This window comes from Osmia lignaria, chromosome 13 (genome assembly GCF_051020975.1).
Source record: "Osmia lignaria lignaria isolate PbOS001 chromosome 13, iyOsmLign1, whole genome shotgun sequence".
Classification (NCBI taxonomy): domain Eukaryota; kingdom Metazoa; phylum Arthropoda; class Insecta; order Hymenoptera; family Megachilidae; genus Osmia; species Osmia lignaria.
In genome coordinates, this window is record NC_135044.1 from 4,915,420 (window position 1) to 4,941,322 (window position 25,903).

The 25,903-nt window shown below is 47.2% G+C and overlaps 1 protein-coding gene across 6 annotated transcripts in view; it reads left to right on the forward strand.

The window, feature by feature from the left end:
- Positions 1 to 25,903, forward strand: part of ush (Zinc finger protein ush) — a 116,501-nt gene that overhangs the window by 88,528 nt on the left and 2,070 nt on the right. For 4 of the 6 annotated variants that reach the window (XM_034320666.2, XM_034320661.2, XM_034320663.2 and 1 more), the window contains 6 exons: positions 23,163 to 23,419; positions 23,506 to 23,902; positions 24,025 to 24,741; positions 24,814 to 25,216; positions 25,315 to 25,573; positions 25,657 to 25,890. In XM_034320666.2, coding sequence (XP_034176557.1) covers positions 23,163 to 23,419; positions 23,506 to 23,902; positions 24,025 to 24,741; positions 24,814 to 25,216; positions 25,315 to 25,573; positions 25,657 to 25,890 — 2,267 coding nt within the window. Of the gene's footprint in view, positions 1 to 359; positions 21,113 to 21,139; positions 23,045 to 23,162; positions 23,420 to 23,505; positions 23,903 to 24,024; positions 24,742 to 24,813; positions 25,217 to 25,314; positions 25,574 to 25,656; positions 25,891 to 25,903 lie in introns of those variants that run through there. The other 2 variants (XM_034320662.2, XM_034320665.2) reach the window with 2 other exon arrangements.

Here is a 25,903-nt window from a genome sequence, read left to right on the forward strand (position 1 = left end):
ATATCGGCTCTGACGTCGATTATCGGTGGACCCTGGCATCTTGCCGATTTAATACCAAACTCTCGTTTGCTTTTCGGAAAATTTTTTCGACTTAGCTGAATTATATAGGTGATGATTTATGGTCGTACGGGTTGTTTCTGGATTATCGATACAATCAAAGGGGGTGAATTTTATTCGGTGAAGTGAAACTTTATATTTATGCATAGGATGATAAGATTTTGATAAATGTATGTTAGTTTATAATAAAATATATTCCTAACACTGTTTCTTTTTTTTTACAGGTAAGTTCGATGAATCATCCAGCAGGGGTTAATTATCGTCTCAAAGTGAGTTATTGATATCGCTATTTTTATAAAAAAAAAAAAAAAAAGATACAAGATATCAGTGATCTTAACCGCGATGCAATTTCGCGGGATTTTATCCGACATTTTTCGTGGCGACCGGGGCTGACCGACGCTAGGCGTCGACGTCGCTACGATCCTCGGGGGTAATCGGTGAGGCAACCTGAGGAGTGCTGCGGATTCTGCGGCTCTGCGAGTGCGATTCGAGCTATCCTTATCTTCGGCGACCAGCCGTGGTTCTACAACTTAACCCTTCCAAGGCAACACGGTGCAGAGATTACCTTTGCAACCCCGTTCGCTTTCTCGCTCTTTTCCTGCCCCGCACGAGATCTCCTCTTTCCCTTTCCTACACCGAGTTCTCTTGACACAGAAACGTTTCACTTTTCTCGCTATCCTTTTGAATTTACGAGGAATTCACGAAAATCTCGCTCGCACGATTTTGATCGAACAAAATACATTTGCCGCGTATCCACGGTTGATCGAAAACGAGTTTCGGCGGCAAAGAACTGGCGGCGTTCGATAAACTGCAGGATAAGGGTAGCATTGACGAATATAAACATGAAAATAAAGTGGAAGGAATATCGTTTCTTCCTAATATCGAATCGTACTCTGTTGCAAAGAAAATTTTAATGCTTAGTTGAAGGGAAAGAAGTTGGAGAATCGAGAGCTCCGCATTTTGTATTAAGAAAATCAACAAACGGTATGTGTAATAATTTTCTTCTTTAAATTGACGCATCGTAAGTGTTATTTCGCGATACTTTTATGTGATGAAATCTCGTCAGAATCCATATATAACCCGTATAATTTCATTTCGCTCGAGAAACGATTTTATATTTTAATCTTCTTCCTCTTCCAATCCCTGGTGCATAGTTTCTCTCGAGGGAGAATTTCGAAGGCCGGTAGTTTAAAAGTAGAACAAGCGAAAATTATCAGAAGGTTCGGCAAAGAGCCATCCCCCCCCTTGTGATAGCTTGTTAGCCCCTTTCCAAGCCCCTCTTTCGCGACGCTGAGATTCGGACGCGCGGGGGTGGTATTTAGATATTCTAATGGCCGCCTGATAACAAGACGCCACGGCGCGCGAGATAAAGACGACGCCCCCGTCGAGGACGCGACGCTGCGCGTCGCTGATAACGCGAAGCACCGCTCGTTGTTTACGTACACGACGTTACGTGGACGTAGTGTAAGGTATATCTCTGTTGCAGGGACGGTGTGCGTGTATACGTGCACGGAATGCGATTATTGGTTGCAGCGAATATTAACGAAACGATTACGACGAAAGGAGGGTGAAAAAGGTACTCTTGTAACGCGATCGTCCGTGAAATTTCAATTTGATAGATCGATCACTTCTCGTCTTGTTTCTATTCTTTTTTTCTCATTTTTATATCTCAAATTTATACGACCCGCTGAGTTTCAGGTGAAACTTTTATTCTTATTGCAAAAGGGTTTAAACGTCACGTGTGACGTTAAATTGGAATCACCAAAGGGGTAAAAATGATAAGTTTCAAGTTTCTTATTTCAAATAACAAAATTTATTAAACTGGTTTTTATTCTTTATCTACATATATTTGTATTTTATTATTAATTTAAAATTCAGTATACATTGAACGCCGAATATCTCAGAATTTCTCCTGATTTCTTTCCCAGCTTGGAACGATATAAAATCAGACCAGAGAGGATGATTTAATAGAAAAATTAGTAGAAGTATAATCGTAGGCTCAGGTGAACTGAGAACTGGTTCCATTTTACGATCACCATTGACCAGCACCCCATTGACCGTCGGCGAACTTAACGGCGCCTAAACCGTCCCATTTACGAGTCCCTAAAATCCCATAACCCATTCGATGCAACGGTACAGAGCCTGATCGAAGATCCGAATCGGAAAGTAGAACCATGACTAACGGATAAGAGATACGAAAAATTCTGAGGCCTCGATACCGATCGTAAAATGCTTATCCAACTTTTTTCCGAACGCTTCTTCGTCGCGGCTTTTATCGCGGCGGGCAACGGGCGCGAAGAAATCCGCTCGAGCGTGAACCGTCTCCGATTACCAATAGCGATCGTCCGTTCGCGATCCAGTTACCGTGCCGTGTATATCCGCGCGTTCGCCGAGTCACGAGACTCGGAACGTGTGCAAACAGGATCTTTGGCTGGCTCGACAAAGGAGCCAGGCGCGAGGATTAAGTCTCCGGTGTGCGACGAGACACCCACGAGCCTGGTGGTGGTGCACGGGAATAAAGTGGTGGCCAGGACGTGTTGAACTTATCCCTGGCTCGGTGTCCGGCCGTAGATATGTTAATCAGCTTTCGAGCTGGTGCAAAGACGATAGTTGCGTGCCAACCGTCCCGAACTTGCTCGACTATAATTATAAATCAGCCACCCTTATGCTAATGCCTCTCGCTGTCTCTCGATCCTTGCACTCTTTCGAACGTACGGTCGCTTCTTTCTATAAAACCATCTCCAATTAGGCTCTGATACCGCGGCTAACGGAGTTACGAGTTTCGATATCCTCGATAACGGCACCGAAAATCCGTGTAACGAATATCCGGAGCGGCCGATTAAAAAGTATGAAACTGAGTAAATTCAATAAACTGTGAGCGCTTTCCGAAATAAGATATACTCTTTATTCTAGACGGTCAGAACAAGAATGTTCTGCCGTCCTAAAAATCCTCGGTCTTGAGGACACCTTCGACGGTATGCCCTTTTGTTTTTGACACCCCCAAGTTGGGGGACTTTCCCTTAAGAAGGGGAGAACGCACATGACCTACCTCAACCGTTCGTCTATTTCGAATTTTCTAACATTCGTTCTGATCTTTATAGATATACTTGTTATTTCTTTTTTTTTAAATTTCAGGAAAGTTCGAAGACCAGATTCTGTTCCGGGTTAAAGGAGGGTTCGGGGCTTTGATCTGTCGGAATTAATCAACGCGTCAAAGATAGAATATGAATTCATTTTTCTTTTTTTTTTTTAATCGTCGTCAGACATTAGAACGATCCTTGGACGCGAAAATGGAGGGTGGAGCGGGTCGGAGAGGGTGGCGGCGATTGCGAAGAGGGGTGCCGGTTATCGTAGAGGGATGGTAGCTCGACAGCCGAAGCTATGCGGATCTGGCTTATCTCGAACTCGCAGACGCGTCGCAATCGATATATCTCGCGGAGGCTTCTCTTCGATAGGTGACTACCCTGGCGACATCCGCGCGTAGAACGCCCACGCTTTCTCTCGCTTCTGTCGTAGCCAGAAACGAAGCGCGAGCGAGAACGTCTTTCCGCGCGCAGAGACACGCTGCCTGGTCCCTCGCTCGTCTCTCTCGCCGTTGCAGAAAAGATCAATTTTAGATTCGCTGCGATTTATAACTTCCTCTAATATGGCACCGATACCATCTCGCTTCCTACCCTCCTCCCTCTTTTCACAACCAGCTTTCTCCCTTTCTCTCACCGTACAGAGTCCTCGTGGATCTTCGAGGACCGCTTTCCGCGCGACCGACTCTACGCCATTCGGATCCTCTTCCTCGATTATTTGTTTCCATATTCAGAGGGACGTTACGTTAGGCTGAAAATGGGCTTTCAGTCGACGGATTTTCGGTCTGATTCGGAATATGACGAACGGGGACGATGAATGTTGTGTTGAAAATTTCATAAAGGGTCAGAAAAAATAGTAGGAATCTTACACGGATTAATTATGCGTAATAATTGATTAGAATCCTTAAAGGAACAAGTGTCGTTGACGATGTAGAAAACGACGATTCGTTTGATGGTAAGTAGTCGGCCGTATCCCGGGGGATTTCACCCTGCAGGCTGGACAAATTGCCGCCAATTAAAATTCTCCTCTTGCGAGGCGCATGGCCGGATCTTTCCTTCCTGGCTTGCCCAGCCGTTTCGCCCCCTCGAACGACCAGTTTCTCCGTCCAATTAAGTTGTACCTGGACCGTGTGGAACCGGACAGGTCTTGGTTTCGAGTCCCAAATTAATTTAAGCCCGGACCCTCGTTCCCGGTCTACGTTCCATTCGAATGAAACTCTTTGTCACAAGATTACGATGATGTCTGATAGCGATAAGAATTGCCTCTCTTTCTCTCGATTTTATTTCAATTTTCGTTCCTCCTTTCATTCACAATCGTTCTAATGCCTTCTTTGTAATAGTAGAGTCATCGTTTAGGATACCAAGAAACGCATCGAATGCTTTCGAATTCTAGCGTAGACGCATAAGGAAATGATTCAACGGCAAAGGATGACGACAGGTGACGCCTATCGGCTCATTACATTCCATGGGTCTCTCGTCGCTCGGTCACCGCGTCGCGACGACTTCCAACAGCACGACGATCCATCACGTTTCCCCGCGAAATTCCACGCACGATACCCGTGCGGCGTGCAATTAATGCCCGCTTTCCGTCCACTCGGGGACGTGTCAACGACGAGAGCATCTCTCGCGAGCTCGAAAGCGAATTTCACGGGCGTGCAATTACCGTAAAGAACGCACGCAACAGCTTGTCGTAACACTTCCTTCCGAGAAACACCGTGCATCGTCTTAATTATTAATTTATTCCCGCTTTACCCCGAGGTTCGGCCATAATTTATTCCTACTCCGCGACTCGTTTCGCTTAATCGTTTCGTGTGCTCTCTCTCTTTCTCTCCTCCGTCTCCCTCTTGCGCCACCCTTTCTCCCTCTTAAATATTTTGTCCCCGATCCGTGTTGTTTATTGGTCGTGTAAATTTACAGAGGCAAATTTCGGACCGGGAGGCCGTTTAATGGAGATGCATGCCCGTATGCAAATCCGTAATTGAATATATCGAGGAGTGGGCGGATCGCGTAAGTTAAACGCTACTTTTTTCCCCTGTACCAACGCTGCTTTTAAATTTCATCCACTTTTCCGCGAATCTGTCCATTATGGAATGTTCTGGTCAAAATGGTTGAACATCGTAGGAGACTTTCTATGCAGAGAATAGAAATATCTTTCTTATTCATTTGGTAGAATTTGAATTTTAGCAAACAAATCGCTCGAGTATTTTCCATATTTCTTCGAGGAGGTTTGTCATTGAACGAACGATTGATTGTAATTAGAAGGGACAGTCTTTTCCATTTTCCATTCATTTACCATCGCGACTGTGATAGGAGCGAATGTTAAACAAACCACTGGTATATCTGAAGAATCGCGGTAACACGAGCGGATACAAATGAGCCTTTCCTAGTTCCTTCGGCACGGAATTGGCTCGTTTAAGGCTGTTTCTTGAAATATGCAACTGGAGGCTGATTGCGGTTGCAATCAACCGCATTAAAAATCGAGCAATTCACCGAACGGTGCCCCGTTTAATCGCGTGCTACCTGTAAAATTACAAAGTCGCACGCTTACCTGCCGTTAACATAATTTTTCCTTTTAATCCGGATAGTTAAAGAGGACGAGTCGAAGTCCCGCTCGAGAATCAGCCGAGAAATATTCACCCTTGCGGTCGGAATTGATATTGGAAAATTTGAGTGATCGTTATCGAAAATTACTTAGAATCAATCGGTTAAGACACTTTCATATTAAAATGATAACACATTATGCAGAAGAAGTAGGAACCTATATTTTAAATCGATACACTTCGTGGAATCAGCTGGACCAGTTTCGTAAATAATTTCTCTCCGTGCTCGATAATTAATTAATTCCCGAAAATTCAGGGCGGTCTAAGAGACCAAGCCTGATGGTAGTCATTTTCTCACGCGCTGTTCAATTACGTCCCATTATTCCCACCTCGGAGCACGTTCGTGGTGCCCGGTACCCTCTGTTTAAACATCGTTCCAGCAATGCAACCGTTCGGCTATGACAATCGACGCGTCGTTTTATAAATTCGTAGGAAGTTTGAAGAACCGATCACGAAGTTGGAGAGAAAGAGAAACTTGGCTCGCGTGTAAACTCGTGGAGCGTACGCGACGAGGCAGAGCGATCGGTATTCATTACGTTAATATCACGTCATCCATGGCATATCCTGTAATCAAGGGGCTCGCGCTGCGCCGCTCCAGGTTCTGGCCACCACCCCCTGGAGCGAAGAGCTGCCAACCGGCCGACTGTGTTATTAGAAGAGCGTACGGCGAAGCCGGACCGAGTAATACGGTAGTAAGGCTCATTGAGATTTATGGTTGGACCCGTCTCTCTAACCGCACCTGCTCGTTACGCCCGGGTCGTTGCTAAACGCCACGGATCGCGTCGGTTGGCCAAGTGCCACCTTCTTCTTCTTCTTCTTCTTCTTCTTCCGTCTTCGCCGTCTTCTTCACCGGTGACACCGAAGGCGTACAGCTGCCTTCGATGAGAATTCCGAAAGAACATCGCGCGTAAACTATGATCTGACAAAAGCAAGGGCAATGCGAACGATAATCATCTCGATGATCCGAGAGGAGGAATTTGCTAAGCTTCCACCAACGACGTTTCCTTATTCCGATAGCGCACGGAGATCACGGAAGGATGCAAAGTGCCATGCCGTGCTCGCGTCGAGTAATAACTCGTCGATAACTAATGGGCCTGGAATGGGGGGGAATAAAAGGAAAAAGGATCCCGTAGACGTACCGAGGGAAAACTCTGAGAGTCCTTCTCCGCCAAACATGGTAGGTTGTTCCATCCTGATCTCTGTGGCCGGCAGAAAGGCAAAACTCCCCGCGGGAAGCGCGACAGATGCGGGAAGGCTGATATACGCACACCGTGCGTACCACGAGGAAGGGTGCGTGTTTGAGGTGCACCAAAGGTAACATTGAACGTTCATACGAGCCGGTTCCGCTCCGCTCATAAATAGTCGATTCCGTGCTGCCCTCGATCGCCACTGATCGCGGCCAGCCACTTTTCAGACAGCGGAATAATTTATGGAAAACGAGACGAGAGTCTCCGAACAACGTTTACAGAAAAAAAAAATATATGTCCTGGACTTTTGAAGCATCCCAAGAATTGTTCGAGGAAATCCGTATTGTATTTTACCTGAGGTTTCGTATCAGACACTTGCTTCACGCGTTTCTTATGCTGAGTTGAGCGATACTTGAAATTGGAAGGATCTTTTATTAAAGAACAGTGTTTTCTTTAGTCAAAAGGACAATTTATTGCTATTTTCGAGGTGTTTAAGTAATAGCTAATACGAATCTAATCCGTGAAACTAGTACGCGTTCAAAATCTTCTCTGCTTCCTTCAAATAAAAATTTGGAAATTCGATAAATTTTGCATTTTACAGTCTATTGTATTAAATAATGAAAGCAAATAGTAAAGCAACCGAGACTAGTCGTAGAAGCCAGGTCTCCATAGAAGGGACCAGGAGGTTTCACCGAAGCTAGCTAGTCCTCCAGGTGGTGCATGGATAATTGGCGGAGGTTGCACGTCCGCCATGCAACTTGCTGGCTGAAGAGGAGGAAAGAAGCGTGGAGAAGAAGGAGAAGAGAAGAGAGAACGAGATCGACAAGGATCTTGCGATCCTGGCGACGGTTCGAAGGCCTCCTCTGGCCAGGCTGATCTATGAATGAGACCAGGCATCGGAGGAGGTCGTCGGTGCCGATTGGTCGAGACTGGTACCACTCTGGTACCACATCGACCAATCGTTCGTTGGTCTTTCTCCTCTCCCCAGGTTACCTTCGTATCAAGATACAGCCGGGCCACCTCCTCTTCCGTCTCCTTTTTCTTCGTTACCCTTTCTCCCCTTCTGTCTTTCATTTTTTTTGTTTTGTATCTTTACCACGATGTTCCTACGAGCTCGACTCTGCTTCGATGACTCGCGCCCCTCTTCCACGGTGATGATTGTTGATGGAACGATTAGGGGTTGAGACGAACCTTCGGTATAGGTTTTTAACCCTTACCATGGACGACTGTGATCCGTTCGTTGCAAAGTATTTATATTTCAAAATCGCAATGAAGGAAGTGTTAGAAAAATCAAATTTGTATTTTCTACTCTGGTTCGATTTATTTTCATCGATATCAACATTTCGTCTTTCGATTTTTCTCGTCCGTTTCGATCGATTTCATCCGTTTCATAAAATTTTTCTCCCAAAGAACGATTCAAGTTCCTCTGCTATCGGTTCGCGTGAGAGCATTGTTTGGAAATACGCGGCTGATCAGCGCCGATATACGGAGCGGTTCTACCCTCCTCCTTCTCTCGAACGGCTGATTTTTACTGGTTCGTCCTACCTTTTTCGTTTGCGTGCATGGATCTCCGTTCGGATCGTATCCGTAACGCGTGCACACGCCTCGTTTTGTACGCAATTTGTTCCTTTCGACGCTGGCGCGCACCGTTCCACCGTCCGTCTTTCCTTCTTTTTCCCCCTGATCCTTTTTATTTCTCCGCGAGCAGCAGAAATCTGCGATGAAATCGCGGGCTGTAACACAAATATACCGGTGCTTGGAAATTTCTTCGGACCCCTCGTCCTCTCGCGTGCACCCTTCGCGGATGCGCCGATCATTCGTCGAAAGCATTTCATTCTTTCCTTCTGATCTTTTTAATCCAGCTGAGGTGATAACAAACGCGAAGACGTTTATTTTATTCGAGTCGCAAGGTATCCGTGCGAAAGAAGCGAATCATAGATCAATCCCGTGTCCGTGCGTCACGATGGATCGTTGGACTAGCTAAATACATGGACGTTTAACGATCCAGCCTCGGAACAAGAAATCGCGAGCAAAGCTGCAACCGCAGCGACCAATCGAGGGACGATATAAAAGAGGTAAAAAGAACTGGTAGGCTGGTACGAGGGGTCCTAGATGACCTCGACCAGAATCAAGCTGGATCTTCGAAAGATCTCTCTCTCTCTCTTTCTTCGCTCACCGAGTAACGAGACGTTTTCCCTGCACTCGATTTATCGTCCCGTACGTCGGGACATCGGACGAATGGCAAGAGCGGAGAACCGTTTCTCGCGCTAATCGTTGCCTGGTCGACACCGATCCCGCGATCCCCATCCACACATTCCCTTCAAAGGGTATCCCCGTTGACGTGGCCACGTCACCCGGTACACGCTCGAGACGAGAGCGAAACGAGAGAAGAGACCTTCCGTTCTTTCCTTTCTCTAACCGCCTGCTATCTGCACTTTTTTATCCCCTTCGCGTTTCCGTTTAGCTTAGTGACTGTGAGACAGAGAAAATTCCATGCAATAAGTATTTCTATTAAAATTCTTTCCAATTCCTGAGCGAAAATTCTAAAGGCACCCCTAAACAGAGAGCCTCGATTTACCGGTCTGGTATGGAAATTCCATAGCGAACGAACGTGGCCGAGTGCATAGACGGAAATAAACAATGTCCTCTTTGTAAAGCATGGTCAGAGAGAGTAACGCGATGGCGGTGGAAGGTGGTGGTCGAGCAGTAAAGTGGCCGAGTCAAAGGGATCGTAATCGGTCGGCGCGAAAAAGCGGCTGCGAGTAAAAAGAATAATAATCTGCCGGTGGAAAGACGGCCTGGTTGGCTTTTCTAGAGGCGAGGAATGGCAGTCGGGGAGCGTGGCGTGATAACCCTTTCGTTATCGGGGGTTGAATAGGAGAGGGAGAGGCGGTGGGAGCTTAGCAGCGGACCAGGCGATCCCAGACCCTGATAACGGCCCGATGTCTGATAACTCACACTCTACATTATAATACACAGGGCACAGTTCGCTGTAGTAAAGCTTCTGTTGTTGTTGTTGTTGTTGTTGTTGTTGTTGCTACTGCTACTGCTGCTGCTACTGTTGATGGCTTTCCCGAGAGGGATGAATGGAAAGGGTTGCTACAGGATGATTAAAAAGAACGCTCACGGAAACGCTTACGTTTGTTTCTTCGTTGCCTCTCGTGACTGGTGGTCTGCCATTTATTTCGGGTCTAATGAATGGCCAAGCAGATCGAGAGAACGATTTTTCTCTTTCCGTTAAATGCTAATTTTTAATGGTGAATGAAAGAAGCCTTTCTCTTCTTTTTTACGAGATCTCGCGGTCTTTTATTAAAATTGAAACGTAATCATTGTGGTGTTCGTTGTAATTAGAAGTCTTTCTTCCTGGTCCGTGCTTTTTAAACAGTTTTAATCGCGTTAAGACCGATATTTTCGAATGCTTCGAAGATACTCGAGAATTTTATAGTATAGTATGATGTTCGATCGGAGAAAAGAAAATTTGGATGCCGACGGTGCACGGGTTCGTGACTCGTTACAACGGACACGGGAAGGATATCCAGGTTACCGCGATGTTTCCAACGGCAGGGTTTTGCGGAGAGACTCGAACGCTGGACCCGTTTGATAACGGCTGCCAAGCCACCACGTATCTTGGACCCTGCAGGCTTTATTATAAACCTCCTCCACCTACTTCTCCTTCTAGCCGACTTCGTCAACCCCCTTTTACCTCCTTCGTCGGCCGAAAGCGTCGACAAACTCGACGCTTCCTCTACCTCGAATTACGAGTATAATCCTGTAAATAGAAAACAAGATAAGGTAGGCAAATGCTTTCAACGGACCGCTTTAAATCAACCTATGGCCCAATGGAAACGATGACCATGTAACTGAATTGTAGATTCATATCTTTTCCTTTTTTTAAACTTTCCATTTTTCGATTCATTTTCTATTTTATGGGAGATTTGTACGTCGCCTGAAAGAAGGAAAGAGTGCGAAGGATTCACGAAGAAGGTTAACCAAAGGAAAGATTGCAAGTAGAAAGAGATTCAGAGCAGAAGCAGAGGAGAAGGAGAAGAAGAAGAACAGGAAGAAGGAGGTGTTGCAGCTACGTATGCCTCGCGAGAAGGGTTATACGGTGGTGGTAGGACCTCTTTATCGTGATCCCCGTCCTGCAGCTCAGCTCCTCATTAGCTCGGCCGCTCATCAATCACTCGTCCACGACCACCGTCTCGTAAAGTCTCGGCCCCCATATCGGCTGCAACCTGGGTACCCTGCTTCGAGAGCTATCTCTTCGCGACCGAAGAGTATCCAAGAGGGGATGCCCGTTTCGTACGTACGTAACGTCGGCCAACAATACAGCAAACTGTATCTGTCCTTTCTTCTCTCTCTTTTTTTCTTCTTAATCCTCGAATCTTCCTTTCTCCAAGTATCTTCTCTTCCACCTTGCTTCGAGTCCTCCTTTCCTCCTCCATTGTCTTTATATTTCTTCTTGCCGAGGCTGGCTCCGTGAGGAGATACGATGTCCCAATATTTGGACCACGGATCGCGGGACCTGTCCCTTCGTCTTCAGCTTTGAGATTCGATCGGCGAGGACCACTCTCGCTCCTCTTCCCCTTCGACCGATCGATCGAGATACCGAGTGGAGGACCAGACGGCTGCTACCATCTTTCCTAGCTCACGATTACGAAATTCGTCTTCCGATAATATTTTTTTTCTTTTAATGAAATCTTCTTTGGAATAGCGATTTTCTTGAAAATTATAAATTAATAATTGAGAATTCAAAATGCCGATTCACAGAGGCGAGTTATACGACGTGATTTTCGAAACGACGAAAAATGAAAAAAGCTCTGAAGGGAGAAACTAAGAGAGAGAGGGAGGGAAGCGAAGTTTCGGCAAGTTTCTCCCCAAGTGCCGATACTCCTTAATCACGGCCGCGTTTCCTCTCCGGTTCAACGACGGCCAACCAACCGCCATCTTCGCCGAAATACGTCCAAGACCTGGGGGAGCCGATTCTTCGTAGATACCGAAGTATCTTCTTGCCAGAGAACGCGGTTAATCTTCGGTCGAGAGTCCTGGCCCTCATATAGCTCGATATTGTTTAACTTGCCTCGTTATCGCTAGATGCACTCTATAGCCATCTCTCCAGGGGTAGAAGATAGCGTGCACCTTCGAACCACCCCTTTCCCAAACCCTTGCGTTTTACCCACCCTCGCGCTCTTCGTCGCTCCTTGTGCCGAGTTGCCAAAGGGGTTGGGGGCCTGGAAGGGAGCTGCATCCAGCTGATAACACCTCCTGGACTGATAACGAGCCGGCCAGGCTCTCGTCCTACCTACGTACACCCCCTTAACACCCCTCCAACTCTCTCCCTACCCTGCCGTGCCGTGTGTTTCTACGACGTCGCGAATTCTCTCGGTACACCTCCTCGCGTCTTCTTCGAATTCTTCCCCCCCCCCCAGTGAAATTCTATAGTTTTTCCACTTCGAAAGCTACTCTTCGTATTTCCATTCTCGTGTTTCTAAGTTACAGTAAAGTCACCCTTTGAGAATGATTCATTTGGACGCGCGCATCGCGTTACAGGGGGCGAACGAAAAGGACAAACAGAGGAGAAAAATGGGAAATAAAACGATAATACCGCAATTGGAACGATTACAACTTCCGCGTACAATACTGTTAACCCTAAAATCCGACGTGCCGGCTCGGATAGAGTCGAGGGGTTGAAATAATCCGCGGGAAAGTCGGCGAGTCACGCGAAATTCTTATCTGTCGATTAAGAAACTTTTTCAACCCTCGCGGCCGTTCCTAATCGTCCGCTTTATCTTCCGCGAGGAAGAAACGCTCCCGTGGGCTGCTTTCTTTCCTACTAGACCGTTCAGGGAAAGAAGAAGAGCTTCCTTTCGAACCTGGCCTGCGAGATCTCCTCTCCAGCGTCGCCGACGATAAGGAGACGTCGCGTCGCGTTTCGATATCGGACAGAATGCGTCCATCCTCCTATTTCGAAAACTGTAACCTTTATTCGTTTCGAGGAAAATTATTTTTCCATCGATGGAAAGAGAATGCGGGGGATTGGAAAGGGATAGTCGGTGTTTGGCGCATCGAAGGTGAGAAAGAGAGAAAAATCGTCGAAGCCTTTTAGACGGTTTACGAGCCCGCGGACGAGGTGTACGCGTATCTCGAAGGCTGGCTGAAGAGAAAGGTGAAGAAGGAGACGGTGGAGGAGACGAAGACGAAGGTAGAAAAGAGCGAGCGAGGTCGGCTGATACGAAACCGTCATCATATTGAAAACCATAATTCGTGGGACTTGGGGTACCCAGGTATGCCAGGGGCGTACCGTGACCGCTATCAGAATCGCGTCACAATAAATACTAATTCCTGGAAGGTGGCCCTCGGCATTATCTGAGGACCGTGTGGCAAAGTCACTTATACTTACTTATACTCCCCTCTTTCTGCTCCGTTTCGCTCGTGTCCACCCTCTCCCCCTGTGCCGGCTCTCGATACAACGAGAATAATTATTTCCGATAGGTCGATGATAGTCTTTGGTGCCTCGTTATTGCTTATGCTTTATGTATCCCCCCTTCTCTTTCTCTTCCCTTCGCTATCCGTTGTATCTTGCTTCTTCTTTTTTTCTTTTACTTCTTTCTTTCTTTCTTTCTATCCCCTTCGTCCTTGTCGGCTCTTCCCGTTTCACCGTCTCGTTGTCTCCTTTCTCGTGGCGCTTCCTTGCTTTTCCTTTTTCGGTTTTGCCTTTCCCTTTCGCCATGGCCGAGCGATGCCCCTTCTCGTTCGTTATCCGGGGAAGCCTAATCAAGGACCATCCGTCAGTCTAATGGAGAATCGAAACGAACGGGCCTCGTTTCACTCGTTAATTGTTCCTTCTGCTTGTCGATTTGTATTATAACGAGAGGGGGTGGTCGAAACAATCGCGAGGAGAATACAGAAAATTAATGCTTTGCTTAGGAATTATTCTGTTCGTTGTTAAGATCGAAATTCGAGGGAAATTTTGTCGAGCATCCGACGGGAACATGGCGAGGCTGAGAGAGGGTGAGTCGACAGACGGCGAGGGAAGTCGTAAACGTAATCGTGCTTTTTCAGGCACCGCCACTAAACCAACCCCCGTACCGTGCCTTCGAGAGCCGCTTAAAATATTTTTACAGCGTACAACCACTACGATGTAGCGATATTTCCTGCTTACGCACCGATGATAGTATCCCACCCCCATTCGCAAAGATACGTCTTTCTCCCTCTGCTATTCATCTCCGTTATGGAAAGAGCTGTACTTGTCGGGGGAAAAATAAGGATTTTCGAAAACGATAAAATTCCACGAAATAAAATTCTGCCACCCTTTCGCGCCACCCTATTTTCTTTCTCCGTCTCCCCGGTACGATTCAAAGTTTCCGCGATAAAATTCGCGATAGCACGTCAGGGTGCGATAGATGAGCGAAAGGGGAGATAACCTTTCGGTGCAACGATGAGGCGAGATCCGCGTAGAGAAAGAAAGGAAGAGGAAGAAGAGGGGTTGAACGAGAGATAAGCTCGATTATGATCCCCGGTGGTTGAAGTCGAAGTTTTTTACGGTAGATAAGGTCGTTAGAATGGCTTTCCTCGAGATAACGCGGCTCTGTCTTGTTTCTTCTCGATTGTATACATCATTTTTTCTTAATAAGGCTCTGATGCAACCCTTTCATCACCGTGGACGACGTAACGCTTGACCCGATTCTTCTATGATCAAAGAGTCAGGGGTTGCAGCGTTCCCAGGTGGTATTAAAAACGACGGATATTCGAATATTCGAATTTTAATCGTGAGAAAAGTAGAGAAACACTGTAGAATATAATTTTCCACCTTGCCTTGAAGAGAACCAACCACCTTCGATACAACAGTGATTTTTTTCACGTTTCGTCGCGCGATCATCGTGTTCGAACGTCAATTTTCCACCCTTTACGAGGGGGTGTGACTGTCGTAAAAATTATACTCGCATTGCGAGCTGCATTATGCATAATGATCGCAAAGCACCTGAGAGTCAGCACGTAGGGGTTGTAAAACAGCGAAGATGAACGGCGAAGGAGGGGGTGGAAGTTGGCAGTTTGCTGTTGGCGAACGGACGGGGGGGTTGGAATCGCTCAATTTCGATGATATTGGTTGCTTACCTACAGCAGGGAGGGGTTGCAACACGGAGATACGTGGAAATGGATTTTTATCGAGGAAGTCTGAGGAAGTCGACGCGAGGGAGGGTTGGAAGTTAATTTTGTGTCGTTTATCGGTATTCCCGTGAGTTATCGCCGTACCTTTTCTACCCCGTGCTTCGTATTTCGTCGACGCGATTGAAATTTATGCGGAACGTAACAGAATCTTTTCTTCTCCTTTCAATTCAGTCGAATTCTTAATCGTTCAATCGCATCGATTTATTAATTTAATTAAAGATCCATGGATTTTAAAGTTTTTCTTCTCGCCAACAGCCCTCCTTGAATCCATATTTCTCTATCGTCGTACCTTTATGGTACCTGGCTCGTTCGATGTTTATGGTCTGTGTACAAGGTTCTTAGAACATTTTAGCAGCTACTAGATGTGCAGGGTCTGGTCACAGCAAGATATAACGTGGCGCTTGAACCCGGAGCACGTATCGGCACGTGAGAGTTCGCGACGATGGGGATTGCTGGTGGACTCCACCATAAATAACGCTCTTCGACTTTTCGATAGCTCACGGCGGCTTTACGACACTCGACTCCTTCGCGATCTTTAATTGATTTACCTGTATCGCGAGCTTCTTCGAATCCGCCATTAAACTGCTTCGAGGATTCAACGCTTCTGCAAAAGAAGATCTCGTTCTTCTATATTTTTCTGAAAGCAAGCAACAAGATCGTACGAGGATATCAATGAAAAATCTTCGTTCGTTCGCAAGACACGAGCCTGCTAGACGAACGCTTCGCTCTGTCGCTTTGGTCGAAAGAAGAAAATCAAATGAAAAAAGAAGAATACGAGAGAGAAAGAGGAGGGGCAAGGTGGCGAGATATACCGGGTCCTCCCATTGATAATTATTCATTCGGTCGACTTCCAGAGCGGTTCGATATCGATCTTAAAACGTCGTCCAGAAGGTAGGCGAGAAATGTCCTGGCCAGATACGAAATCTTGGTGTGTCGGTTCACCGTCGTCGTCGTCGTCGTCGTCGTCGTCGTCGTCGTCGTCTTCGTCGTCGTTTTCCGCCTCCACCTTGTTGGTCACAGGCGAGGTTTGTCGCGAACGGTGAACAGGAGAGAAAGAGAAGGATCTAGTCGGCCTTAATATATGCACGTCGAGGTCCTGCCGAGCGATAATTGCCCGATGTGGCATTGCCTTCGTGGCAACGAGCATTGGTCACGTCTCAATGTTTAAGCCGCGTTCACAGTGTCTGCCTGATTGATTTCGCCGCTCGTCCATCGGAACTTCTTCATCGTGTACCACCGATTGTTAACCCTGTATCTTTATAGGGTAACCTACGTATACATATAGTTGTTGATCCCTGTAGAATAATCTACCCTTTTCCTGAAAGAGAAAATGTAATATTCTCGAACCATGGAGAGAGACACAATTCTAATTTAACTCTGTACTTCACATTTTTATTTTCTAAATTTTACATTGTCTCTTTAAAAATTATTCTTCTAAAGTTTTGGAATTTTATAACGGAAGGCATATTAACACTAGAACTACCAACATTTGATACAAACTTATTTTTAGGTAGAAAATTGGTAGTTCTAGTGTTAATAATATTAATTTTATGTTTGCAATATTTTTCTTATCTGATATTATTGTACACGGATGATTTGAAATCCGCCCCAGTTTGAACCCAATTCATCATACCACCGTGGTCTTAGAGAAAACTCATCCCATAAGAAGGTCCTGTTTCTCGTGTCGGATCGAGGAGCACCCATCGGGTGCTCGATGAAATTTGTAAAGAGTCGAATCTAGTGGATCGTGGAACGAACATAGGGCCGAAAGGTAACGAGACTAAAGATTGACCGGATCAGATAGGAGCGTGTAGGACCGGCCAGTCCAGATCCTCCGAGATAGGAGAATTTAATAACCTGCTACGTGGCGGTGGGGGAGGATAGCTGGGCGACCGGGTGGTTGGAAGGTGGTACATGGAAGGTTGGTGAGGGGGTGCAATAATATCGAGAGATATCGATCTTTAATTAGGCACGCAGCGCGGGAACGAGAGATTAGATCTCGGCTAGACGAGAAGCGGGGTTCTGGCCATCTTCTTCTTTCCTCTACTTTTGTTTCTCTCTCCGTGTCTCTGTTCGTCTCTTTGCTCTCTTTCAAACCGTCTTCCTTATATTTTTTTTTTCTTTCTTTCCTCTTTTGCCCGCTCCCCTTGGTTGGCCCCTCGACGGATCTTTCGGCCACGTCGTAGCAGTATCCGTTGCTGCTGCCACAATGAGACTCGATCCAGATCCATTTTCGTTGATTGTATCGAAAGAATGAAGAAAGGCCGTTCGATGGTATCGCAGCGAAATATTTCGTGAATATAATTGCCTGGATTTTGTTTTATTTGCTCGGTCAGAAAGGGTGAGCCAACCCGCTGCCCTTTGTTGCCTCCGTTCGATGGATCTATCTTCGCCTCGTTGCCTGACGAATAAATCCTGCCCTCGTTACCCTTTCTCTTCGTCAATCTCGTTCATTCTGAAACGTCTCGAAATTTTCTCCTCTGCCGGGTAACTTGGTTGAATTTCAAGCTCGATGATCGGGCAACATCGCGAAAAAGGATTTAAAAAAAACGCGAACATCATGGAGAGTGGAACGAATTTCAATGGTACAAGCAAGTTGGAAGCTTCGAAAACGGTGACTGGTGGTCGCCGATGAGGGAGGACGTTTTATTCCTTCCTGAAAACGGGAATCTGGAATTTTAATCGAGAAGCTGGAGGAGGAGGCTGATAATTTTCAACGCGTGTACGCAGCACGAGCCCCGTCGAGCCACGTGCATTGAATATGCAGAAAGCCAGGGGATATGCTTTATACGTGTCGACGATTAAACCTTGAAAGATGGGGCAGTCATTAAGAGATAGCAGTCGTTGACACCGCGAAGACATTTGCCTCGATAAATGTCTCCCTTTTTTTCTCTTTTTCTCTTTTTCTTCGTTTTTATATCTTGGTACCCACGCCTGCTTTAGGCTACGCCCTTCGCGTCTTTTTCACCTATTTTCGTTCAGCTAATTTAAATGAATTCGTGAAAGATGGCAAGAATGCTCTCGCTTGCTATCGAGGCAATTAGCTTTCGAAGGATGAACGCACGAGGAACTTCTCTTTTTTTTCATTATTTATTAAGTTCCAAAATTAATTAACTTCAGAATCAATTTCCTCAAGTTTTTCATCGTCAGTCGATGACACGCGTATCGCTTTTAGTCTTTTTGCACTCTTTAATCCCCGTTTCGTTCATTGTCCATCGCGTTCGCGAATAAACAAATGATCCCCATAAATATTCGCACGATTGTCCGACGTCGAAAGCATTCTCGTACGGGGAGCGATCTCCGATCAGCGCCGGGACGCAGCTGTTTCTTCTTTTATCTCGCGACAGGAACAGGATCCGTGCAGGTCGTTTCGCTCGCTAGCAGGACCTTCGAGAGACGTTATCGGTACTCGCCATCTGTCACCGACTTGGTTTTCACTGCTTTGCCCGACGATTTTTATTACTTTTTTCCTCTGCTCGCCGCGCCGCTGAAAACCAGAAATCGAGCGAGCAAACCGCAAGGAACACCATGCTCGACCCTCCTCTTTCCACTTTAGCATCTTCCAATCACTTCCGACTCATCGATCTTACGATTTTACATCGATTAACCCAACGTGCATCATTCGAAACCTAATAAAACTACTAATTTATACTTTAGGTGAAATGAATTACGAAGAAAGAAAAGAAACAGGAAACAAGTTTTGATTCAACAGGTAATAACAGAATAGTCCCCTGCTAAACGACCCTGTTAAAAGCTAATAACTCATAACACTAATGACAACGAGCGTCATTATCTTTATTCACTCGGCTAAATAGGATAATAATATTAACCGGCTAGTAATTGGCGTGTATTTCGTTCGGGATTGGAACCGAGTAATTAAGTGGTAATGGCTGAAAGTCGAAATGTTACGATATCTCGTCACGATATCGGCAACTCGGATTTATCGTCGCCCTTTAGCATAATTACTATCATTATTGTCCTACCTTGTGCGCGCAGACTCGCATACACGCGACGCGTTCTTCTACGATCCTCTCCGCTCGTTTCGCGTTGATCCTTGATCCAGCCACGATACAGTTCGAGTTAATAAAATAAAAGTAGTCGCAAGCATCCGTCTAATTAGCCGTCCGAAATTCTACGATGATATCAGATCGAGCGATTCAGTTTCGCGAGAACGATTATGTAAGCCAGCGTGACACGATCAATCTGACACGGGTCACCAGCGAGTCACGATACTATTTATAATATCCTCGTGATTTGATAGCTGGATAATTGCGAACAGAGAAGTCTATAAATTATAAGTGTTAAGGATGAATAAAGATTATCGATGAAATTGTATTTGAAATCTTTTATTTCGTAACAGTGTACAAAAATGTGTCAAATTTAAAAGTTCACTTTTCACTCTGAGGGAGGAAAATTTTTTTTAATTTCACGAGATTTTAAGATCCCGTAATTCCACTGCGAAACTCTCGGTTCTTCGTCGAAACGGTGCTTGAAAAGTGTCACACGAAATTCCCGACGAATTATTCGTGTCGTCTGTTTGCCGTCGATGCACGTACATATGACGGCCACGTATAGCCATGCGTGTTGATACACAGATAGAGACGGAGGTAGACGTAGTAAGAGCTTTGCATGAATAATGTGCTCCACGACGTGATCTGAACTTCTTGGAAGGGATGGACGAACGTGGACGGTCCGTACAAGATCATCTTCCTCTCTCTTTCTATCCTTACCTCTTCCTCTGCCACCCCCTCGAGAGAGAGAAAGAGAGAGCCAGCGTAGAAAACGACGCGAGGCGAAGCAGGCCGGAATAAAGGTAGATCGAAGATATCGGATCGATCGGTTAGATTTGCGTTTTAATGAGGTGTGTGCTTGCGCGATGCCCGTTGAATCTTGAAGAGTGAAGTGTAACGGGACGAATTGAATTGATCGATTGCATCGGCGTTTAATTGAATCGGAACACGGACGCTACGCTCTTCGACTGTGCCCTGTAAATTGTGTAGAACGTGTAGTTACACGTCCGCCGATCCTTGTTTTGCCAGCGACCAATCAGACACGCGGGAAGCTTCTTAACGCGTTGTCCAGAGTGAAAGACAGTCGATTCTGAGCTGTCCTACGACATCCATAATTTATGAAATTGTACACTCCTCGATAGGTCGGTCGATTTCAAAACTCAGCCGAAAATTCATCCGATCTACCTGTCGGCAGGCGAAGAACAAAGCAGTCGCGATTGGATTTTTAGCTGGAAGAAAGAAGGGCTGTTCGACTGTCCTCGAGATGTCATAATGGGCTGGCAATGGGGTATCAATACGAAGGATAGGATTCCCGAAAGCACGATTAAGGGGACGATAGAGAAGCAAAGGGAGAGATGGAGGAGCAGAAGGAAGAGGCTCGACGCGACGCGGCGTAGGAGCCGATGAGAAGGTTGCGACTTGAGCTCTCACTTAGCAGCCGCAGTGTCACGATCGGGACGGCTGCATTAGCATATCTCCACGATGCAACGTGTAGACCGAAGAGAAAAAGACGCTGGCTACTACCGCGGCAATGATAAAGAAAGAGAGAGAGAGAGAAGGATGTTCTTAAAGAGAAGTACAGGAGGAGGAGAGTTGAGAAAGAGAAAAGCAAAGTGTTCGTGGATGTGCATCGGTACGAGTGGCATGCATCTCTGGCATGGGTCGTGGCCCCGTGAAAAGAGGGCGCACACTACCATAATACCGATGGAAAGAGGGAACAAGAAGAAGAAGAAGAAGAAGAAGAAACGGAGAGGACTCACTCAGGCCTCACCCGCCCTGCCTGTTACCTGTACGTCGCGTGTTTGCCTACCCGCGTCACGATCAGGATCCTATTTGCATAGCGCCGATGAAGCTGCTACCGTTGCGCTCGTTTTCCTGCCACCGGTCTACGCTCGCCCTCTGCTGCCCTCTGTGCGTCCGCTGGCCCCTTCGCCACGGCGACCCGACTTCCTTCCACGCTCCACAGGCTAACATGCTCCTCTTACCAATGAACAAGGAAGTTACTCGAGGTAGTAGATGTTTTAAATCAAAAGCATGGAGTTTGAATTGTAGATCAAGCGATAAAGAAGTTTTTACACCTTCTTGGCTCGAGGAATAATTGAAACATTCCCAATTTCCAGGTAGAATAATCTGAATTATTATCGAGTTTCAATCGTCCCGTTAGAATATATCTCTGTACCAGACGAGAGAGAAATTAAGGGTACAGAGGAAGATCGAGTTTGCAAGTGTTACAGCACGTGTAGTTAAATTCAATTAAAAGAGCTTCGAGACAGAGGTAACACGAAGGCGTTAGTGTGGCGTAGCGCAAGAGAGCTTCCGAGCTCCGTTTCTCACGCGGTTACCGGCTGGCTGTTCGTTTTCTCGCATAAAGCGGGGGCCGAAGGTGTACACCGGCGCGGTATCGGTTCTGAGAAAGGCTTATCAGCTCGCGAATATGTTAATGGCGGCCGTGTTGCCACCCCCCCTCTCCCACCCTCTTCTTTTCGAGATATATTGCACCCTCAGCAGCCGGAGGTGGTTGGCGACGGGCGGTGACGACGCTTGTAGGTGGTTGCATAGGCGAGCAAGGTGCAGCCCTCTCAATCGGGAACGTTTGCATGCACGCGCAATTAAGAATGGTCGAAGCCAGTAACGAGAATGAAAGGCAGATAGAGCGTGTTTAATAGTTCACTTCGCGGAGACACTGGTGCCTGATAGAGTCGTTTCGAAGCAAATGCCTTCGGGGAAGGTGAAGGGCGTTTCTTTTTATCATAACCCTCTTATGAACATTTCTATCTTTCTTTATCGTTAAAATTATGTAAAAATCGTGTGGGAAAAAAAAGAAACAAATCCACTTAAGCAACCACCAAGAGTTTTCATAAACTTATTATTTCTCTTTCAAATGTTTGTCAGTTACTGGGATAATAATGTGTCTTTGAGTTCGATCAATTTCGACGCGACAAAGCTCGCGCTTGAACGGTCTTGTCCCAGGTAGCTTGTACGCGCGTGCAATTAAGAACGCTCCGCGAGGCCCGTGGCCTGTTGAGTAACGAGGGAACGAAGCAATGGACCCTGAAGAAGATAGCATTAGGAAAGAGAGAGGGAACGGTTGAAGAAGGAACGTGATGCTTGGCAAGCTCCGATCCATCGATGACCACTTATTTACAGAGAGCCAGAAGGAACACGACCGGGCTGTAGATGCGAGCACAGGATAGCCTAGGAGCGCGCTGCAACCCTTTGTCCAATCTCCTTCGGCATCTCGCCTACTCCCTACGTCCCTTTCCCTCTTGCACGCTCTGCCCGGCGAGTAGAGACCTCGCCCTAGCAGGCAATTAAAGCATCCGGGTAATTCGACGAACGACACGCGTGTCCTCCCGATTTCCAGGACAATCCGCTTGATTGTTATACCCTGTTTAATGTTCCACTCGTCCCGATCGTGGATATCCTTCGCACCATCTGCGAGAAAGTTTCATCGGATGGTGTTTTCGAAAACTATGAAACTTATAACATTCTTTCAAAATTGTTCTGGAAGAATTCCAAAAGAAATTTCGACGCGAAAGAGCAGCCCTTTCGGCGTGAAATCGGCACCACGACGGTCTGGCCGTCGAATGGTGGGGGTTTCAGAGGCGTGCGAAGGGTTCATCGAGTGGGGTGGCTTGGTGTAGGGGAATAGATAGATGAATAGAAAGAGATAGACGGAAGGAAGGGCAGCAGGGAGAGAAGGAAGCGGAGGGTAGGCAAAGGCTGGCGTGGCGAGCGACCATTAGGGAGCCGAACGGCCATAGGGACGCATCGTTTAAACGTGCGTGCCAACTCCTTTTTTTTTCTTCTTCTTTTTCCGTTTTCTTACGTTGCCCTTCGACTTCCGGTTCGACCGAGTCGCCCGTTTTCTGCCACGTGGATCCGTTTCGTGGCTATGGTCGTCTCTCGGGAAACTGCTGATTGGAACACATTGAAGAAATGTAGGGACAATATCGTCATTGATAATCGTGATGGAAATCAATTGTTATTCCGAATTGAAATCATTGAAGAGTTGAATGATCAACAAGTAACACCGTGATGTTTGCTCGATTGTTTCAGGGGAGGATGAGGAATGGAGCGATTCGGAGAAGACACCTTCGGTGAGCAGTGGCGTGGAAGGTGGTGGATCGGCGGTTTCCAGTCCGATCGCGCCGGTCGTCGAAGAGGAATCGAACTTGCCGCCACCGCCGCGATTGAACGCCTCCTCGTCGTCGGTTACGATCGCCAATTCGGCCGCCGAAGATATCAGAACGAGGCTTAGCGTGCTGTCCGAAGACGCTCGGAAACGGTTGGCTAGTTTTACCGAAGACATCGAGGTACCGCTACCACAACGACCGTTTAAATGATTAAGTTAATCGTTAGGAAATTGAACGACATTAAACGCGTTCGAATATTCTTGCAGGTTGCCAGAAGCTTAAGAGACCGACATGCCAGCTCGAGGCCGAATCAAACGCGAGAGTCGAGTCCGAAAGACACGGACGAGGAATCGAACCTAGTTGTGGTGAAAGAGGAGGACTGTCAACCGAGGTCGTCCTCTTCTTCGACGTCGTCGATTAGAAGACGAGAATCGGTATGTAGGAGGGACTCGGAGGATTCCTCGAGGCGATCGAACGCGGATGATTCACCGTCCGAGAAGAAGCTTAAGCCCGACGACGAGGCAGCACCAAGACTGAGACTGAATGCTAGTCTGGCGACGGATCCTGCTCTTCGGCCCGCCGCTGTAGCCGCGCTCACCGTCAAGCCGGAGAACACCTCGCCCCCGAATCCTGTGCCACCTTTGCCAGCCGGACTTCAGAACGGTAACTTCCAGTTTCCTTAATATAACATCTTCTGCTACTGGACGAACAGAAATCGATGATAGTTCAATTACAGATAACAACGTGAACGATACGTAATTCTATGAAAGAAACTATTGTTATAGCAATAGCCTCGGGTCGACTGTTCGTGCTGCCAACCGATGGCAAAGAAACGATCACCGTTGAACCCGCCAGGCCAGCGCCGTTGATTTGTCCACCGTGTGGCATCCGGTTCAGTTCAGCGAGCACTCTCGAAGCTCATCGCACTTTCTACTGCGCCCATCGGCCTCGGCTCGAAGAGGACACAGCGAACGAGGAGGACGAGGAGAAATCGAACAAATTCGAAGTGAGGAAAGCGTACGCTTGCCCTCACTGTTCCTACAGCGCGGACAAGAAGGTGTCGTTGAACAGACACATGAGGATGCACGCCGCCTCGCCGGCACCGCCTACGATACCAACCGCGCCTACCACAGCTACCACCCCGGGAAGCGGAACAGCGACAACCTCGAACGGATCGCTGAACGAAGAGGCGGAGAGATATTGCAGAAATTGCGACATTAGATTCAGCTCGCTGAAGACTTACAGAGCGCACAAGACTCATTATTGCAGTACCAGGCACGTGGTTAAAGACACGCCACCGGCGGCTAGCGCGAGTTCCTCTTCGGTGAAAGCGTCTCCACCGACCAGCGCCAGTCCTGGTGAATCCCCGCCGCCCCAGCCTTGCCTGGCACTGCCCACCAATCCAATCCTCATCGTACCGTACTCCCTGTTCCGCGGAGCAAGCGTCCTGGCAGCGCCGACCTTGCCTGCGCCTGATACCGCGTGCTTTCTTCTTCCAAACGGTTCGTACCTCTTCTACCGTTTATTCCATCTCAGACAGAACGATGTCTAAAGTTAATGCTTTCTTTTTCTAGGTCATCTTCAACCGATGACTAGAGGTCTCGCCGCCACAGCGCAGAACACCGTCGATCCTCCGCCAGTTCTTCGAGTCGCGAACAAACCTACCACACCTGCATCCGTGGTAGCATCGTCCACGTCGCCACCTGGCTCGGCACCTCTCGATCTAAGCGTCAGAAAATCACCGGCGCACCAAGATGAAAAGGAGAACAGGGTGTCGCCGGCACCCTCTTCTCTGCCCCCGCCACCTGGTAGCCCAAGATCAAGAGGAAGCGGTAGTCCCAGAGCAAGGTCCATCGGTTCTGCTGCAACCGCAGTTGGAACTGTTGCACCGCCACCGCCAACGGAGCTTGCTCTGAGACTGGCCGAGTTGCCGCCACCCCCGGTTCCTGGAGTCCTTGTCAAACAAGGTGTCTCGAGGTAAGACGCTCCTCTTAGGATTTAGACTTGTCCTCTTAAAAATATCTTTACTTCCCATGAAATGTTATATAAATGAATTTTAACGGTTGAATGCTTAGATGCAAAGAATGCAACATAGTCTTCTGTCGGCACGAAAATTTCGTCGCCCATAAGAAGCATTATTGTCAGGCGAGAGAGACGACGGTTAGCAGCAGTCCTCCGCCACCTGGTACGCCTTCGCCTCCTTTGGTTCAACTTATCTGTGCCGCGTGCGGCATCAAATTCGCCTCCATGGACAATCTGGTAGCTCATCAAGCGTTTTACTGTCCTAAGAGGGCAGAACCCCAGGAACATCACTCGAGATGTTCCAAATGCAAAGTTGGTAGTTTCTTCTTTAAAATAGGTCGCGTTACTTACACAGGTAGAGAACAGTACAATTAATACGTTCCCTTATTTTACAGGCTATAATCGAGCCCGGAAGTACGCATACCTGTTCTAGTGGACCCACTGGTGGTTGGAGATGTCCAGTCTGCGGCGCGGTTAGTCCCACAGCAGGCGCTGCTCAGCGTCACATGGACGCGCACCAGGGTGTCAAAGCTTTCAGGTGCACGATATGTCGATATAAAGGAAACACGTTGCGCGGTATGAGAACGCATATCAAGATGCATTTTGAAAAACGCGGTACCGACTTACAAGTAAGCGGCTCTA